The following is a 21,329-nucleotide window of genomic DNA, read 5'->3' on the forward strand; positions in this document are numbered from 1 at the left end:
GCCTGTTCCAGTGCTACACCAGATGGAAGCTATACTGGGAGGTTCTGGGGCTACAACAACTTCACTGCTAAACAGGTCAGATGCCTCTCTTTCCATGGTCATGTATCACAGCTCAAAGGGTTACTGAAGAAGACTAAAGCTAGGTAATTGGTGATGAAAACTTTGTTATTAGTTATAAAATATATTTAAATGATACTTTGAGAATTCCAGTAAAAGTTTTCTGATGTAATATGCTCTCTGAAGTGAAATGAATGGCTCTGATTTTATGACAAAGTAATTTTATGTATGACGTGTGGAGAGCAGAAGTGGTGTAAGTCCAAAATTGACAAGTTTGGAATAAATGTCTGTACACAACTTGACATGCTCTTTTCAGAGGCAAAGTCCATAGAACTCTCTTTTTCTCACAGGGTGCAGCACTTTCCTACTGCTGTTACAAATACCCTTCTTTTCTAAATGCACAAGAGAAACAATTCCATGCAGTTGTGGAAGATGGATTTAAGCGGTGAAGATATTGATACTGAATGTTCTGAAGAGGCAAAATATGAACCACGCAGTCAGGATAAATCATCTGAACATGAACAGAATGAAGGTAAAATGCAAATACAGTTTATGTACAGTATATAACTAGACTTTTTGATTTTAAATAGGTTGTAAAAGTTAGTTTAGGAAACAGATCTAAGCTAGGCCTATTTCGTTTTAAGAATTCAGAGGGTTTTAATATAGTTATTTATGGAAGTAAAGTTTAACTTTATACGCCATAGAAAAGTGCACACAGAATAGTTTGGTTTTATTCATATTTCAGGTGTCATATTTCAAGAGTCAGGGTTGTCCATTGAGTTCTCTTGCAGTTGTTGGGCAAGAGAAAGTATGTAAAATGAGAAGACCCCCTAACAGTACAGAAGAAAAAAGGATACAATGGATTTATTATCTTTTATTTCTCCAAGTTAATGTGCTTTTTTCAAAAACATTTCTATGATTGTAAATATCAGATAAAGACAAATACACCATACCAGTAACAGTGAACAAGATGATGATGGTGGTGATGAAACATTGTATAATTTGTTAAGCGACATATTTTTATTTATAGATCTAAGTGGGATGTTAAACTTGGAAAAATTGTAATTTTCAGAGCAGAACCATTGTACGTCCATTTATTTTTTATGTTATGAATAATTGCATTATAATATAATTTAACATTTAAGAGTTTCAGTATTAACATATATGCTTTTTACTTCTGTAAGTAACTATCTCACAAATAAAACTGTGTACTTCATTTTTCATCTTTACAAATTCCTGTTTTTCCTCCAAACCATGTTTTTGAACTTAAACCACTTCTGTCCTGCATACCTCATATATGCTGTATAACATACATATGACAATAAGGCTGAGATTGCAATGGGTCGGCAGAAGTCGATATTGCCAGCGAGAAGTGATAATGAGGGTACAAGCCAGAAGTGAGCAAAACAATACATCTAATGTATTGTTGGGGCTTGCAGCAAGGAAGCTCCTAGAGGAAGCTGGTTTACAGTATAGCAACATCAAGACTGATCTGAAAGTGGATACAACAAGGATCTTCTGAAGACCTATATAAAGAGTGCAATGAGAATGTAAGCAGTTACGAGACGTTTGCAAGTCCGTGACAAGTCATTCATTGCGGGTGAGTTTGCCAGACAGCTATGCGGAGTTCAACGAGCCTTGTTAGTTGTAAAGTGAACTGTTCTGAAACGGCACTGCATTAGCGATGGGAGTTACATATTGTAACATGATAATGTATCCTATTCCATCAGAGTAAGCTGTTCCAGATGTATTATGTTCCACCGGACACCCTAATACAAAAGTAAATGTCTGAGCAAAACCAAAGGAAGGGAAGTTTCTGATTGGCTATCAGACATTAGGAAGCGTAGCAGCTCGCTGCAAGCGTGCACTCCTGCGTGAGCTGGAGCAATAATTTTATAACCGTTTAGAGGCAGTACTGATATTCCTACCCTGTTATTTGCTGGCCGGTTACAGATATTCTTTAGTTATTCAAAGTGCTTTGTATTGCTTACTGGTGGTAATACATACAGAACCGTAGTTCCTCGAAACTGTTACACATGGTCTTCCGACTTTTCATCTCGTGTTTCATGCCATGTTGTGGACAAGGAGCAAAGGCCCAAAACAATTTATGTGGACAAAAACTCAATTACAGGAAAATGGTGTCTTAGAAAGGTGTTGCAAGAAGGTTCCATATATAATAATAATAATAATAACGCCTGTATATTGATTATGTGGGACCCTTCCCCCAGTCAAAGGGCAATGCCAACAAGTTCATCTTTGTGTGTGTAGATGGTTTTACAAGATTTTCCTGGTTATTTCCGACTAAGCTGGCTACCGCTCAGTCAACCATTACTTGCTTAAATTCTATTTTTGCTTCTTTTGGTCCGTGTCAATATATTGTATCTGATAATGCTAAGGCGTTCACATCAAATTTATTTCGTAAATTCTGTTTTGACTTGTCCATCTCTCATGTAACTACTTCTGCTTATTACCCTCAACCTTCTCTGGCTGAACGGGTTAACCGTAATCTCAGGTCCGCACTTATTGCCTATCATCATGAAGATCCTTCCAGGTGGGACACGTCCCTGCATTGGATAGCTTTTGCTTTGAATTCGGCGGTTCATGAATCTCACAAGTTTACTCCAGCTTCTTTGATGTTCAAGTTTGTTCCCAACTCGCCGCTCTCTAACCTCTGGTCTTTGAATGACATTCTACCCGAGACAATAGATCCGGATAACATTAAAGATCTTTGGAAGAAGGCTAAAGCCAATCTTAAAGTGTCTCATGAAAAGGTTAGGGAAAGGTATGATCGTGGACGGAGACCCACCACTTTGAAGGTAGGTGACCAGGTTATGGTCAAAAATTTTGTTCCCGCGGGCAAGCTTGCCCCCAGATTTCATGGGCCTTGTATCATTCTCGATTTTCTTACGCCGGTTACCTTATTGCTAAGTAATCCAGCCACCGAGAGGATATTTAGAGTTCACCTGTCCCAGGTGAAACCGGTGTAATTTCTGTGTTAACTTGCTCCATATTATTTTGAAAGGATATGAAGGTTATATTTTTTTTTGAGTTTCACTTTTAAGGCTTTCTGCCCCTTCTGTAATATTTTGGTTTTAGATGTAAGCCTTGGGTAAAACCTGCCCCGACCCGTTAAACTGCCATCCTGTTCTTGCCACGGCCATTACCACGCTCCCGTCTCCTGCTCCACCTTACACTGTGGCTTCATAATAGTAAATGCCATGGATATCTACACGCCGCTGGCCCCTCAACCTCTCCACAAGCCTGTACCCTCAAAGAAGATGATAGTCCAACACAATTCTGCCGCCTAGCTTTAATGTTTCAGCGCCCCCGCAGCCGCGCAGCACCGTGCAGCGACTGGGGAGGGGGATGGGCCCCCTCCTCTCCAGCGAGGACGACATGTGCACGGCGAGCCGGAGCTCTCCCCCCGGCCAAGGCTGATGTGCGGCGCACGTCCTGCTACATGCCCGCAGCCTGTATCTGTTCACCGCGGGCGCGGCGTACTTCAACACCTCTGCTCCCCTCATAGTGCGGGCGAGCGGTATCTCAGGGTACTTAAGGGGTCCGAGCGGCCTCCGTTGGACGCAAGCTGCAACGGCCGGTCTGGCCATCCGACTCAATCTACATCAACTACATGGACAGTTACTATAAGAGATAACTACATTTGGGAATTCAACAACAATATTTGGTGGACATTGCAAAACTTTTCTTCACTTTTAAGCATTAAAGATTTATCTTCAGAAATTCAACTACTACAACAGAAAAACTTTACTGCACCTGCAACAACAAAATTTTGAAATTGCAACCAACCAAATTACTAAAATCTTATAAATGCTTCCGCAATTAATCTTAATATCAACATCAAAACTTGGACCTTATTTTGGAAACAAAGCTTATGTTCTTCTGTGTTACCCCTTGGAGGAACTTTTGGGGGGGGAGGTCTGTACCGGGCGGTACACCTCTACACCGTTTATTTAAAAGTTGCGCCAGTTGAAACTCCTCTTCTGGAGGAAGGTTGAACTTTATCTATTCTATTAATTCTCTACTTTCTCAGAAGATGTCACCACGTGGAAAATTTTGAGTTTTTGAACTGTGTCACTTTTGATGTGTTTTTGTTTCGCTTGAAGTAAGAAGTGTGAACTTTCTCTTCTAGAGGACACTACTGAAGATCAACAATAGTGCGACCTAGTGCGGAGTCAAAGAACTATTTTGTTGGAGAAATTTTTATTTCAAGAGTTTGTTCTTTGTTAAATTTCCTTCTGTCATTGTTTAAGTTGGCTGTATACCCCTCTTTTTCCCCTTAGTTTGGATCTAGCCAATCCCGAATTTCTTTAATTAATTTTCCACCAATAATGTGTTTCTTTTTCCTCTATGTAGGGGTTTCTTTTCCCGAACCAATAAAGATTTTGTGGGAGGGTGTTTTCTTTCCCCTAACGCCTAGAATCTTCCGCGAGAGGATATAAACTGCTGATTTTGGGGTCTCCGGGCCACTTCTGTTCCATCTTTCAGTGTATTAAGTACATAGCAGGAGGCGGGAAGCGCCTCTTTCTTCTTCAGCCGTTCAACACCAGGTAATGGCCTATTAATAACTTCTTTTCTTGCTAGGTCGGCAGTTTAACACTCGCGGCGGGTTCGAAGCATTTCCATCATGTAACCTTTTCCTAAAATGTAATTACTCTTTTCATCTTTTTCTTGTAAAGCTACATATTGGGATAGAGAGTGCTAACCCTCTCGAGCTCCCACTCACATTTGTTTTGAGGTGAACTTATTTTCTCAAACTATTCTTCGTTTATGTAATGTAAAGTGTTCTTCTCTAAGTCACCTCTGTAGTATGGGATTAGCCCTTGCGTTAGTGGCCCAGAGCCAGATTAGGTTTTAAAAACAAGGTGTATTAGGAGTGCAAGTTCGCCTCCTCTCAAATTGTTATTTTAGAGGTCATGTAATCAACCTTCTTTTCATGTAATAGACCTCCGTAGTTTGGGTATTTTACCCCTGTAAATACGTCCTTAGAGGACAGCTTGAAGGTAGAGTTTGGTGTGGCCTTGTGATAGGCTTACAATTTTGAGAGCGGATCGCTCTTTGAAATTTGTTTCTGTATGCCTCGTGCAGGCTTTATGTGTAATGTTTGGAGCCAGTGCTCCTGGGCAGGAATGGGGTTTTCTGCCCCTTGGCTAAAATTTTCTTTGGGAGTAAGGCGGGGCTGATTGCCCAAGAGTTATGAAGTAAGGGCACTGAGCCCGAACCCAGTAATATTGTACCTACATTTTTGCTACTCTGTACCTGTTATGATTGTTATCTCTTGCCTTTGAAAAGAAAATATAACCTAGTTAAATTTTAAATTAATTTTACATTGCACGTTAATTTCGTAGCTTGAAACCCATTCACACCCGCACCTTCTTTCACCTCTACCTACCACGGATATCTCCGTAACAATAATAATAATAATAATAATAATAATAATAATAATAATAATAATAATAATAAATCAGCTCATCTCCTTTCTCTCAAGTCTTTCCAGCCCATACTTTGCATCATTTCTGTAACTCTACTCTTTTGTCGGAAATCATCTAAAACAAATGAAGCTGATTTTCTTTGGAATTTTTCCAGTTCTCAATTCAAGTAATCGTGGTGAGGGTCCCTTTAATTGGGGTCTTCCCAGAGACTTACAGTATATGCCCTCTCCTTAATATCCTTGCTACAGCCCCCAAATAGTCTCATAACTATGTGAAGAGATCCGTAACCTTAATTTACAATTCTATGTATGTGATTACTCCAATGAAGATCTTTCCTTACATTAAGATATAGGTAGGTACTTACAGTGATCCCCATAAGGAACTTTCACCCCATCAATGCAGTAATTAAAACTGAGGGGACTTTTCCTGTTTGTGAAAATCACAACCTGACTTTTCACCCTGTATATTGTCATACTGTTGTTTGCTGTCCATCTCACAACATTGTTAAGGTCTTTATGACGTCGTTCACAATCTTGTAACTTACCATATTTATTACTTGATACAGTGTAACATCTGCAAAAACCTTACCTCTGATTCCAGTTCTTTACTCATATCATTCTTATGTATAAGGAAATATAAAGGTCCAATAATACTGCCTTGAGGAATTCCCTTCTTAATAATTGCAGGATCGGATAATGCTTCAACTATTCTAATTCTCTGAGTTCAATATTCCAAAAAATTAGCCATTCATTCAGTCACCCTCACTCTTTGTCTAGTACAGTTGTACTCATTGTTGCCAGTAGTCTCACATGATCTACTCTATCAAACACCTTAGATAGGTCAATTGTAATACAGTCAATTTGACTCCCTGAATCTAAAATATTATTTGCTATACCTTGCTGAAATCCTATAGTTGAGCTTTAGTGGAATATCTTTTCCTAAACCTGAACTGCCTTTTATCAAACCAGTTAGGAATTTTGCAAACATTGCCAATATAATCAGAAAGAATGCTTTCTGAAAGCTTACATTCTGCACAGGTCAAACTGACTGGCCTTAAATGCCTGCAATTATTGGCTTTGTAATACGGATCAAAACCATGAAGTTTATATCCTATGATTATCGCTCTTTCCTTTATATATAGGGGCTCCTATACCAAGTCTTTATTCATTTGGTATAGGTCCTTCATGCAAAGTACTTCAGATATGGTACTATATCCCAACTCATTGCCTTTAGTATATCCTCAGAAATCTTATCAATTCCATCTGATTTTCAACTTTTGTATCTTATTATAAATGTCTTTGTTATCATAGATAAAATGTCAATACTTCGTTAGTATTCCCCACCTCTTCTACCAGGACATTATCCTTGCAACCAGCAATCTTAACATACTGCTAAACGAATACCTCTGCCTTTTGTAAATCTCACATATACAATAGAACCTCGATTATACGTTCCCTGAAACTACGTTTTCCCGTATTATTCATTCAAATTACGTGGTCCCACGAGCATCCTAATGAAATCGCGTTGTAAAAATCTTGCATTATCTGTTCCTCGGAGAAACGATTTCCCGGATCAACCGTCCATAAATGTCAGTCCCGTCAATGCTAAATCCTCAATCGCGCGTGTTTCAAGAAACTGTATCTCATGAAAGGACGGCTACAGCATACTTACAGATCTTTGTGTTAACGTCCTGTCATTTCGGTAATTAGAGAAAGTACGGTACTGTACTGGATAAGGGATCGGCTGCGAACTTGCATAAGGGACCATCTTAGCATCACATTCAGATCGTATTGTTTAGAGAATTCTCAGAAATCATAAAGCAGAGAGTGTACATGCAAAACGTCTACGTTACGTCCAGGGTTAGACGTTTATTATTTAAAAATTTTTTTTTTTTTAGTGTATCGCCGAACAGGTTTTCGGCACTTTCCTCAGGGCACTGTATAGTCACTGGGCTTTCAGGCAGGAATCGAAACTACTCCTCCTTAAGTAACATAAAATTTAGTATTTTGATATTATCATATACAATTATGTTATCGAAACCAGAACAGATGTTGCACCTTACATACATAAAGCCATCGGAGGTTTTGGGATTCCCTATTACTATTTTGGTCCTAACATAAGACTGGGAATTTTAAGTTTTTGTGTTAAAATGTTATAAAAAGTGCAGTTGTTTTATTTGTTTTGTTTTATTTGCACATGTTACATTTAAAAATTTTGTATAATTCCACTTGTACCGACTTGTACAGCAAGTGCACTTTTCAGCTGAGCTCAAGGTCACGAATAATCATAATTTCTGAAGTTTTGATGATATTTTTTCTCTTTCCACTTTTGATTGTGATTAGCGACTGGCAGAATTGAATATAATGCATTCGAGAACTTGAGAATCAATACATTTGAAACCATATTCTCGAGTTCAACATAACCTTTAAAAGTCGATGTAGGCCTAATTTACGCGGTATAAGATTTCCATAAACTGACTACGAACAGTACACCGGTGACCAAATTACAATGAAAGATTAAAAAAAGGGATTTTGCCATCATATTGCGCCCCTTTTTATCTAATGTGCTTTATTTTACTAGATTAGAGAATTAAAAGCTACTTGTGGTTGAATGTTGTTTGGCTTGGTGTTACGGGTATTAGATTTTTCGAAGAGTTTGGCTGATCAAAGTTGCTGAACTGAAAGAAGTTTTCAGGGGAAACTAAAAAAGTTTCCCTGGTAAAACTGAATGTAAAGTCTCGAGATTTTAAAGTCGCATACCGGTAATTAATGTTTGAAGCCAGCCCCAGAGGGCCTGGGTTCGATTCCTAGCCAGATCAGGCATTTTTATCTGGATATGAGGGCTTGTGCCAGGTTCACTCATTCTACGATTACCTTTAATTGAGGAGCTATTGAATGGTGAGATGGCAACCCCAGTCTAGATAGCTAGCCTCATAGCCCTAATCTGCAGGCCTTCAGACCGAGCAGCGGTCATTTGGTAGGCAGACGGCCCATTGGGGCTGTAGTTTGATTAGGGGTGTTTGTAAGATTATGATTATACATGGTATTTCATTTTTGTGATGTAGAGCAAAATTGTTAATGGTTCATTTGTTCCTGGATATTCTGTTTTCCCGTGTTATACGTTTTTTCCAAGGTCCCTCCAAAAATGGAGAATTGAGGTTCCACTGTACACACCACTTTTTCCTTCGATGAGCTTGATTCTGGTGGTTCAGTGTAAAGCTTCTCATTAGCCTTCTGGCCTGAAGATCAATCTTATGCGATACAAACTCCTGTTACGCTCGAGAGGTCATTCCTAAGAAGCCAGTGAGGCGACACTTGGAGATGACAGTCCTGGGATAGTGTTGTAACATGAGGACAGACAGAACGAGGCCTATCATTCACATTTTCTGTCTCTCTGTACTTTCTCCACACCTTAGATATGCAGCATTGTGTGACATTTAATCGATCGGCAACATCTTGCATGATGAAAGTAAAGCCACTATCTGAATCTTGTCAAACATTTGTATTTGAGTATGTGGCGGCATGTCACTGCAAGGCTGAACACAAACTGACTGTAGCGTTTGGTGATATGGAAAAAAGCACCATCTGCTATAGCACTCAGGGTAGGTTTACATGACTAGTATATGAGCAGAAAGCATGCCTGTAGTAAACACTGTTGAATTTCATGGTTGTTAGATAGTCTAATGAATAACGTACCTATGTCACTATGGCATGGAATATCTCAGAATAACTTGTTTTGGCGGTATTCCAAACTTTTGTTGAGTTGTATATTTCTACAAGCCTTAGTTGCTAGGAATGGGACTCTTGTGTTACTGTGGTAAGCAACATATATCTTTGTATGTGCACAGATTGGTGATGGTGGACCATGCAGAAGTTGCCCTTCATGACTCATTTGGTGACAAATTGTATTGGAAGGCTCGCCGCAGCATGAGGTTTGCCAAGCACTTGGTGGAAGTGGCCACAGATTTCAGGAGAAACCGCCTCAACTCCTCTGATGAAGCTGATGGTGTAGTACGGCCTACTGACTGGACTAAGGAAAAGGTGATAGTTTGTACTTCATAGTCCAATATGACTTTTGTAATTACGATATATTACCTAAGATACATCGCTGTTCCCTTGTTCTTTTGTGCACTCGGACACAGAGCTAGTGGGTTTTCACATCATAGCAGTCTCCACTTGGCCAGAATAGATACATATTCTTATTCCACAGTTCGTCCTTTTGTTATAGGCAAAGCAGGAGTAATATTATCCACACAGAATTCACACATGCACATTCATAAGGATTGAAAATCAAGAACGTGAACATAAAAGTATTAATAAGTCAAATATAGTGAGATACTTACAGTATATACATGATATGGGCTTTTGGGCTTATGCCATGTCAAGAAAACAAGGTGAAACTCTTTACGTTTTGCAGAGAACTTTGCTTCACATCTTCAGAAGAAAATCTCGACTGTTCACAAGGAAGTCTTCTACAATAATGAGGGTTTGAATTTAAGAATACTTTTCATTGACCTGATATACATTGACTGAGGGAAACCTACCTTTGTTCCTGTCCTCTTTGAGAATCCTAATCATCTGCCTCAAATTCTCCAACTCTCCCCTCATACTGCTTAATACCCGTTCACACCTTCAGTCCCTACACCTACATTCCTTAGCCATTCTTTACTCTTCTTTAAGTAAAACTGAAAAATCAACTTAAATAAGATAACATACCAGGTGTATGCATAAGTCTTTTCCAGTTTCACGAAGAGATGGCACCAGCAAACAGTACGCAGCGTATGAATTTGACACATATGTCAGTTTGTCAGTCTGACATTAATCTACCAACACACACAAGTTGAGTCCACCAAACACTAGCGTCTGTGTTATATCGTTCAGTGATCATGTCGACATTTGAGCATGAAAAAGAAAATTTTGCGGAATGCATTGCTTTTCTTATTTAATCAAAAGAAAAAGGCTGTGGAAAGTCATCATTTGCTGGTAGAAACATATGCCGAATATGCTTAATCGATTAGAACATGTGAGACATGGTTTCGACAATTTAAACGTGGTGATTTCAGTGTGAAAGACAGTGCGCGCTCTGGTAGACCACAAAAGTGCAGGCGTTACTGGATGATGACCCAACTCAAACTCAAGAAACTCAAGAAACAATCAGCAGATATTTACGAGCAGTGGGGAAGATCAGTCATCATCATCATTTCTTCGCTCCAGCAAGCCGAGTGCGGTTGTGTACGAGCCACCTCCAGTTTGTTCTATCCATCCACAGATGCTGCTCATATATGTGACACCAGTTCACATCTCTCATTTCAAGGTCCTTCATTATCTGTTTTTCCCAAACTTCACGAGGTCTTCCTCTTGGTCTCTTCCCAGGAACATTGTGGTCAAAGTATGATTGAGGAGTCCTGTGAGGGTTCAGTCTTTTCATGTGACCATACCATTGCAATCTCTTCACTTGTGGAGTATCCAGCAAGCTTCTTTCCAATCCAAGCTGTTGTTGGATATCCCCATTCCTTATTTTTTATCCATTTTTGCTTTTTGTAGACAAGAACGGAGGGACTTCATTTCTGTTGCCTGAAGACTACTCTTTGTTGGTCCAGTAAGTGTTGCTGCTTCCAGGCCATACGTCAATATACTGTTGGTACTAGATATATTTTGTACAAGCTGATCTTGGAAACTAACTGAAATGTTTCATCTCAAAGTATTTGACGTAGAGCGTGATAGAATTTGGAAGCTGTATGGTATTGTCTGATGACAGAATACTACCTAAATACTGGAAGTTGTCTACAATATCCATCTCCTCATCTCCACTTCTTAGATGAACAATTGGAGAGTTTCTACTCATCACCAAGCCAACTCTTTGTTTTGCTGATTTTGGGACCTAAGGTTGTAAACGTTTCATGCCAGAGATGTAGTCTAGTTTGTACTTCCGCTTCTGTCTCACCCCATACCATTACATCATCAGCAAAAACCAGGGCATTAGTTGTTGGATCCTTTCTCTTAACCGGTTTTAAAACTTCATTCTTTATGATTATAAAGAGAAGTGGTGAAAGACAACTTCCTTGGTGGACTCCACTCTTCATTTCAAACCAACCTGACCTTCCATCCTGGACCTGGACACAACACTTGGTTTCATCATATAATCTTGTACTCGTGCTATGATGTTATCGGGCACTTTCTTATGTCTCAAATATTCCCATATATGCCTGCGTGGTACATGGTCATATGCTTTCTCAATGTCCAGAAAAACAGTTATAAGTGTTTTACCTTTCTCCCAATACTTTTCTTTCTGCCGGTTTTGAATCTAGCCAGTATTTATTTTTGTAATTAATTTCTGACCAATCCCGTATTTCTTCTTCACTTTGTATCTGCCAATAAAATTGAAGAGTGTGTCCTGATTAATCTTGAATGATCTCGAACCTTCCCTGATGGTTTATGAACTGGCTTTTCATGTTTCTTGGCCAATTGATCATCGTCTATCTAAGTGTGTGTGTTAAGCAGAAGGCGGGCGGCCTCTTTTGTTGGCAACCAGAACATCTATAAGGTAATGGCCACATAACTTTATTCTTTCTTGCTACCTCCGCAGTTTAATCCAAGTGAAAGGTCCGACTCTTTAGTATGTAACAACTTTTCTAAAATGTAACTTTCTTCCGACTAATGTAAAACCTTCATAAAATCTTTAACTGTAAATCAGGGATAGAGAGTGAGTTACCCTTTCGAGCTCCCCTTCATCTTGGTTTGAGGTGCCCGCAAATTAGCAAACTTTTTTTCCTATATGTATTACAGTTATTTCCATGCGCACTACCTCAAGTAGCTTGGGATTAGCCCCTGTTTCTTCGGCCGAGTGCCGTATAGGTTTTGATATTGCATTATCTGGAGCGCAGTGTTTGCCTCCATTTCAGCTTGTGCCATTTATTTTACCTGTTCTTTTTGCAAAGGCCCTGTAGGTTGGGTACTAGATACCCCTGTGTAGAAATCACTTCATTTGTAAATTGTAGCTTGAGAGGCCAGAGATTGTATATCTTGATGTAATATTGCCTGGTGTAGGCTTGGGCAACTGTGAGCCTGTTAGCTCTTTTTTGCTAGTTGTTTTACGTCGCAACGACACAGATAGGTCTTACGGCGACGATGGGACAGGAAAGGGCTAGGAGTGGGAAGGAAGCGGCCATGGCCTTAATTAAGGTACAGCCCCAGCATTTGCCTGGTGTGAAAATGGGAAACCACGGAAAACCATGTTCAGGGCTGCTGACAGTGGGGTTCGAACCTACTGTCTCCCGAATACTGGATACTGGCCGCACTTAAGCGACTGCAGCTATCGAGCTCGGTTGTTAGCTCTTTGTCAAAGTTCTGTAATTGTGAAGTGTGCCTCTGGAATGCTTGACATTGTAATTGAGGGAGCAAGTGCTCTTGAAATTAAGGGGATTTCTGCCCTTGGATAAATGATTCCTTAGTCTGAATTAAGGTTTTTGTAAACTGGATCCAGTATCTCTGACATTGTAAACTAGGGCCTTAAAGTAGAAATTGTTAAGGTTCTGAATCTTGGATTTTCCTAGTCTTGTACCTGATATTCTGTTATTTGTTGACTTGTTGTTTTTTGAAGAAATATAACCTTCAGTTCAAGTTTTAAATTAATTTTGATATTGTAGTTAGACCCATTCAAGCCCGCACCTTCTTTCACCTCTCTCTGCGTTCCACAGATACCCCGGAACAAGTGGTAGCAGAGCGTGGTTGAATGGGTCTCAATTAAGCCCTTTTTAATGGCTATACATAGTATCCGCATCGTACTCTAAGAATTTTCTCAGTCTCTGGAACTTTTTTTCTAAATTTGTAAATTTTCTTTCATCATGTCTGGTTAGCTTCATAATTCAAAGTAATAAACTTCATGGTTAGGTTCCGTATTGAGTTAAGACTATACTTAAAATAAATACAAATTTTTTTTTTAATGTTCTACCTTCTCAATACTAAAAATCATTTGATGTTTACAAAAACATTACAATGATATTAACAGGTACTAGTTTCGGTGCACTGTGGACCATCATCAGCCTAGCCAAAGTACAAAAGCAAAAGACATAGTCATAAAATAAAATAAAGTAATGTGGAGAAGTGAGAGAGGATCTAGTTGCATTCAATACAGCAAGTTTGTTCTACATAGCACAAGGTTCATTGGGTTCCGATTGAATTGAGACTACTTCTGTTTAACACAGCAAGTTTTCATTCATAGAACATGTCCAACTCTGTCAATTTTTAATCTTATGCTGGAATCGTTGGACAATTTCCCTCTACTCTATTGTGGAACTCACATCTAGAACTTTCCAGAAACATAGGATTTTGTATATACCAGATATAATTTTAATTGTGCAAAACAGGAGTAACCCTCAACCAAAGACTTCCTCATCAGGAGATTTTATGTGACTTCACAAAGATTTTATTTGTCAATGTTAACACATCTTCGTTACATTTATCATAATTTGTGTATACGGTTTTTCATTTTTGTATGTCATTCCATCACCATCCCATCCTTCTAGATCCTCTCTCACTTCTCCACAGTACTTTATTTTATTTTATGACTATGTCTTTTGCTTTTGTACTTTGGCTAGGCTGATGATGGTCCACAGTGGACCGAAACTAGTACCTGTTAATATCATTGTAATGTTTTTGTAAACATCAAATGATTTTTAGTATTGAGAAGGTAGAACATTTCAAAAAAAAAAATTGTATTTATTTTAAGTATATTCATCATGTCTGGCCCTCGCGAAGTCCTGCATCCCGGCTACTTGCTCAAGGAGGAATTGATCTATGAGTTACTAATTAGAATTGTTCAATCTGGAAGCACGGATGCGGCAGATACTGCCAAACTTAAGGAATCCCTAGAATTACCAATTAGTATCCCAATTTTGGGGGAGAAGGAAATTGATGACATTCTCTCCACGATAACTGATAACACCACTGAGCTAGCGTCTGTAGTAAGTTTTTTTTGAAGTGAGTGATCCGTCTCCTAATCAACTTAAGAGAGTACAGGCTAGACTGTTCCATTTTTATCACAGGGTTAAGAACCTATTGTCTCTCAAATTAAAAGATCATGCTAAGGAGGCTAGTAACGTTCTTGAACACTTTCAGAAATGTCAAATAAAGTTATTCAATTGTTGACTAGGGCAGCTACTCCCAAAAATGACCAAGCCCCTGCGGTAAACATTGTAAGTGAGGAGGATTCTTCCAAGGGTGTAGAAGGTAGAAAATCTGTGGCAACTCAACAAACTTCTGCCCCATTAGAAAACGAGTCTGATCGTCGTACATCCATTCCACCTTTCTTTTTAAATAATGCTGTGTCTGAAGCTTCTCAACCCCCTAGGTCGTTACCTATTACGTCACCTGGGTTTAGTAGTTTGCCTCATCCATTGGCTATATTGCTTAGGGAAATTTCAAAGTTTTCGGTAAATTCTACTAATGAGGTCATTTCATTTCTAAGGTTTTTTGTTGAATTTCAAGATCACGCTCTTGTGTTCTCTCTCTCTCTGCTGGCTAACTTCATTCCGGCTCGAGCCATGTCATCATTGATTCAAAAGTTCTGTTTCAGAGTACAGCGACTGGATGAAATCTTGCAGACTTCATCCAGGACATTAAGTTCTACACCAGGGTATTCGCTCTTCATTTCCCTGAAGATCAAATCGTGCAGATGATTGCTGAAGGGATTTCCCCGCCCTACAGGTCATATTTGTGTTTCGCGTCGCGTCCTCAAACTTTTGCAGAATTAGAGGCTATGGCGGTCTCAGCCGAAGGGGTTAGGTATGCCGACACCTTACGAGTCACTAAGGAACCTCCTCCGTCTTCTAATAGTTTTCGGACTTCACCTCGCCGAACTTTTACCATCTAAGGTTATAAACTTTATGGCCGTTCTGTATTGAACCGCGAATAACAAAAGTAATTTTATATAATAGAATCCACCTTTTCAATACATAACTGTTGCACATAGGTTATGTTACAACATTTTAATTATAATGGTACCGGTTTCAACACGTATACAATGTCATCATCAACCATAGATAAAACCAAGCAAGTGAATACATTTGCATATAGCAACAAGACACACAGACTAGATAAAATTCGTAAAATGTCACATTAAAATAGTTCATGTAAAATGTCTACAGGTAGCTACGCGTTAGCAGCGTATTAGTCTTGTACATGAGCTGGAGCACTTTCTGTGAATTTTTGCTTTGATATGATAAAAATTTTGTTAACACGTTGAGCCGAGCTAGGGAAAAATTTTCTTGCCATGAGTGGGCGACTACCTTTTTCCTGAATCGAACGCTTAGTCCCGCAGCGTCTTTCTCCTTTCGAGCTCTACGAGTGGGTGACATTTTTTTTTCTTGAGCCGTGCTACAGTGCCTATCTCATCTTTCGGTCCTCCTCAGCAATCAAGAAAATTCAATGTTCAAACAATATCTCAGGGAATAAGTTACATCAGCATTTTTTTACCGTGAATCCGACTGGGATTACCCTCTCTACCTTTCATTATATGCGAACATCGATTGGAATATTTGGTCACGAAGACTCGGTTTCAAACTCAATTAATTACCATCATCAGGTAAGATATTACCTTAAATTAATCTTATAATCTATAAATAATATAAAATCGCTTAAATTCTAAATTATTAATATTTATTCAAAATTATATCATATTTTCAGATGAGCTAATTGTTTTCTAAATATTTTGTATGTACATTGGTATTTCATCCAAACAAAAAAAATCTTGAAATCGTCCATGAAGTCCATGATCATTAATCAAAATCTACCTCATTATTGCCTATGGTCTCATCCTACCAAATAACTCTTCTCCTAAAATTTTTCATGGATTAAGATTGTTTGATGAATTCATCCTGACTTATTATGAATTACAATCTATCTTCATATTCTCATTCTCTTATTGAAAAAAAATTATAATTGTATAGTTCTTTATATTGACATTTAGAAATTAATTAGATTAATGAATTAGCTTGAAATTGTGTAAATGACACAACAAGAGTAAAATAAAAGTGAAACTTTTATGAATAAAGTCAAATTCTCGTGAAATTCCAGCAGAAAGTCGAGTTCTGTCATACATCCAGTTTCGGTTATTGATATTTTACAAAGTTTCAAACTTAAGAATCCGAGAATATTTTTTTTTTAACTTTTGGTAAGTAAGCTTAATTATCTGTCTGGGCTCTTCAACTAACTTTATCTTTCAGAAAACACACGCAGAATAAGAAATGTTTCATGATTGTAGCTCGTAATGGCTACCTACGTTAATATATATATAAACACACACACACATATATATATCATTATTCATGACTAGATGTGATCAAAATATTCCTATGAAACCTGTAAAATCTTCAAGATAGACTCAACACATTTGCATTCAGGTTATAATATGTCGCACCGCTTAATAAATTCAATTATATGTTTGCAATAAGTCAAGGAATACCTTAGATGACAGTTCCTAAGCCATTAATAGTGATTAGCTAACATTACGATGACACTAATTTCATACCTGCCGACACTAATCTAGTGTTTCAGCTTAAATCAACTTAAATATCAAATAGGATGTGGAAATTTTCTTTGAGGTTGCCATAATAGCCTGAGTTGTAGGTTAATTGAGATTAATTTCCGATGACCATACTTCATTAACATCCTGTAAACCCATCTTCAATTTGCCAATACGTCACATATAGATTATTCGCGGTTACGTCGCTTTAAGCATTAAATAAAACCTTAATTCTACACTACGTTACATACACTCTCATTAATTACTTATACGTGAGATTCTTTCCTCAAACGACCTTCCATTTATTATCATTCCCCAAACAAATATTCAAGGATATCTATTATTTATTATTCGCACTCCCTATCTCATATTTCCATCATATCCTTACATCACCGCATACATAAACTTCATTTGATCTATTCAATGTAACGCTCGATTTGAATAATTCCATATCCCAATGAAATTACAATATTATGAATCGACAACATCTATTTCTGACAATATGCACTTGATTTGTCAAAATATATATGTATAAATATAACCCATATTTATTCACGTTTGGCAATAAGTTGGTATTAATGATGATCTAGGTAACCTACGATTCGATCTGCATTACTGGTTTTACTTACTCCAAGTACATTTGATCGGCTTGATTATGGCATAACTCTTTGAAAATCGACTGACAAGATGTTATTATAATGCTTCATTGGCGAATGCGACATTTCCTACATATGGAAGTTCTTATCTGCTTTTGAAGATTACCAAACACCTTCATCTGAACAGCATTATCAATACGTTCGCGATGAAACTATCTTTATAAGTCATCTCTCGAAGATACATCGATCCATTCCTTACATCAACACAACCAACAAATTACTACATGATACTACACAAATATCTACTTTTGAAAAATACAGCTTTTAAACTTATCTTATTCTGCCTGTGTTTTGGGCTGGGACTGCTGTAATTTCGTCCTCTTATGTGGCGATCATCTCTGGTTTATATCTGCGGCATCTCCGAGTCTTGATCGCTGGACTTGTGTTGTCGGGCAAGGCCGGTTCGGTTTCCGTCTGTCGCCAATCCCATCTCCATCTAGCAGGCCATCACAGCGTTCTCACGTACATGCATGAAAAACATAGATAAATATAACATTAATTCCACGGTCTCCATAGTTATAAAGCCTTCTTATATTCTTTAGGATCTTATGAGGAGAATTTGATGATGTAAATTCAACTATTGCAGTTTTAACAACACGAATTACAGTGTAATTTGCCTATGACCCTATATCTTTACGACAAATATAACATTTGGACTTCGTATTTTTGTTAATTCTTCCGATAATGTTAGTATCTTCTCTCTAAAATCTGCTATTTCTTTATACAGTAGCTTCTTGAAATCTTCTGTGTATATTCTTCCTTTTTACGATCTTCCAATGTTCCTACTGTTGTAGTGATGGGTAGTTCGCGAACGAACTAGTTCTCGTGAACTACTTCACTCCCACGAACTGTGAAGTGTTTACTCGTCTCTCGAGAATCACTTCTCGAACTGTAGAACTTCACGAGTGTGAAGGGAATGGGAAAGAACTTGTTCGCGGACGAACTACTTCAGCGGTTGCAGAGTAGTCTAGCGGGAAAGTTAAACATTTTGAAGTAGTTGGTGAAGTAGTTCATGAAGTAGTTCTTTCTTGGGAGCGAGAGTAAATGAACTAGTTCCGACAGGTGAACTGCTCCTTCCCATTACTATACTGTTGGTTTATAGTGAACTTTTCTTATATCACGGTTACCTGGATTCCGTTTGCCTGTATATTTTCCCTTATGTTAGCGGCCACATGGACTCCATTAGTCTGTATTTCATTACTTCGAACTTTCTGCTGCACGATTTACAGAACTTTACCGCTATTCTCGGCAAATGACGATTTCAATGTCGCGATTCTAAATGATCAGGGCAATGAAATGGTACAGCGTTAAAATCTTGTTCATAATACGGTACTGAGGAATAGTCCGGTCACTGCTGGTGGCATGGTCTTTTTAATTTGAAGTTGTGCTGTGGGTATTAGAATGTACATGTAAGTCCTATTGTATTGTGTGGGACCGAGGTTCCTCGGTTCAATCGGAACGTAAAACCTAAAGAAAACAGAGAGCTGATTTGTGTTGGAGCTCTGTAGAGGGCAAGTCAAATGAAGCATGGATATAGAGAATCAAAGGATGGAGACTCACCTTGCTGCAGCGTGTCGGTAAGCTTATACTGTGGAGAGGAGTTGGCGACTGAAGCAGGTTTCCGAGTAAAGGTGGTTAGGGGAGGGGAGGACAGCAAGGGAGGGGCTTGGAGAGGAAACGCCTACGGGGGAGGTGTTGGGGGTGGGTCTGGAGGGCTATGTAGTGGGAACGTGTAGTGAGGTAGGGTGTTATGTAATGCGTGGAAGATCGAACGCTTTTTCGTAAACTTAACATGTTTAAGAACTATAATAAGGAAGTTGTAAAGAATATTGGGTTTCTCAGAAATTTCATTTAAGTTTAAATTAGGGTTAAAAAACTGATCAAGGTGTATAAAGCAATTTTCGGTGACTTCCAGGAGAGGGCCTTTTCCTAATGTTCTAAGGATCTCCAGGTCTTGGTCTATTGTAGTAAAAGTATGTTTTGCGTCATGCATATGTTGGCCCACTGCCGAAAACCTATTATGTCTAATGGCATTAACGTGTTCCATGTACCGGATTTTGAAGTTTCGTCCGGTCTGTCCTATGTACGTGGAATTGCAATTATTGCAACTAAACCTGTATAACCCTGACCTCAAAAAAGGTGTTATATTCATTTATTGTGTTAAGAGTTGTGGATTATTTCAACATTCCTATTGTTGGTACGAAAGGGTATCTTGATATTATGCTTCTTAAAGATGTTGGTGACACTGTAAACATTTTCATTAAAGGTGAAAGTGGAATATGCAGTAGGGTTGTGTTTTTCTTTTTCTAGCGTTGTGTTAGGTCGGTACTTGAATTTATTTATTATTCTATCTATGAAATAGTCGTTATATCCATTGAATTTGGCAATGGAACGGATGGTGTTTAGTTCTTTAAGTTTGCTTTCGACATTGGTATTTTAAATGTGCGGTTGACCATGCTGTTATAAGTAACGTGCGTGTGTGTGTGTTTTTTTTTTTTTTTTTTAGTCCTGTCTTATAGTTATTGCAGTTTGTGTGGGTTTTCTATAAATACTGTATGTTAGAGAAAATGGGAGCCTGTTTATTGTAAGGTCTAGAAAGTTAATTTGTTTGTTGGATTCCGATTCAAGGGTGAATTTAATATCTGGATCTATTTTATTGAGGTTGTCAAGAGTGGTGTTAGCACTAGTAATCCTATCATATAGTATTACCAAAGTGTCATTGACATATCTAGACCAAAATAGAATATTAGAAAATGTGTCATCGTTGTTGATTATTGTATGTTCTAAGGAGTCTAGATATATTTCCGCTAAGATCTCCGAAGCCGGCGATCCATTGCCAGTCCATCCTATTGGTATATGATACTGTCGAAGGTGAAGTAGTTATTATTGATTACTAATTTCAGGACATTCATAAAGTCTTGTACCTCAAGTTTGCTTAGGGAACTGTGTGTATTTAGATTTCTTTCAATGATGGGAATTAATGTTTTGGTATTGATACTTGGATACATATTAGTAATGTCAAATGAGTGGATGGAATAATGGGGTTGTATTTCAGAGTTATCTAATTTCTTGATCAACTCTATAGTGTTTTTTACAGATTTGTTTGACAAAAATCTGTAGTTGTTTTTTAGGAATTTCTGTATTAACTGAGAAAGTTTATAAAGTGGGCTAGGTCTATAGTTAATAATTGGGCGGATGGGGGTGCCGACCTTGTGGATCTTAGGGAATGCTTTGGCAGTGGGCAGACCTGGATTCATGTTGTAAAGTTTTGCTTTTTCCTGATCAGTGAAGAGAAACGAGGAGTTCTTGAGGGTTTGTTTTAAGTGACGTTGGATTTGTTGGGTAGGGTCTTTCTTCACTATGGAAAATGAACTGCTATTAAAAAATCTTTTGTTTTATTTATGTATTTGTCTTTGTCCATACTGACGGTCGTGTTCCCTTTGTCCACTTTAGTGATGATGAGGCTGTTATCCTTGATTTTCTTTTTAAGCTTAAGGACTTGTTCCCATTCAACGAAAGAATTTGTATTATTATTATTATTATTATTATTATTATTATTATTATTATTATTATTATTATTGTTGTTGTTGTTGTTGTTGTTGTTGTTGTTGTTGTTGTTGTTGTTATTCCGAGGTATCTGTGGAAC

General features: G+C 38.2%; 1 protein-coding gene across 6 annotated transcripts in view; it reads left to right on the forward strand.

The window, feature by feature from the left end:
• O-fut2 (O-fucosyltransferase 2) overlaps positions 1–21,329 on the forward strand; it is a 188,420-nt gene that overhangs the window by 56,627 nt on the left and 110,464 nt on the right. For all 6 annotated transcript variants that reach the window (XR_010860198.2, XR_010860197.2, XR_010860196.2 and 3 more), the window contains exons 5-6: positions 12–143; positions 9,355–9,547. Coding sequence is in view for 3 of the 6 variants with exons in the window: in XM_068227594.1 (XP_068083695.1) it covers positions 12–143; positions 9,355–9,547 (325 nt within the window). In the remaining 3 variants the exon portion in view is untranslated. The remainder of the gene's footprint in view (positions 1–11; positions 144–9,354; positions 9,548–21,329) is intronic.

The sequence above is a fragment of the Anabrus simplex genome, chromosome 5 (genome assembly GCF_040414725.1).
Source record: "Anabrus simplex isolate iqAnaSimp1 chromosome 5, ASM4041472v1, whole genome shotgun sequence".
Taxonomy (NCBI): Eukaryota; Metazoa; Arthropoda; class Insecta; order Orthoptera; family Tettigoniidae; genus Anabrus; species Anabrus simplex.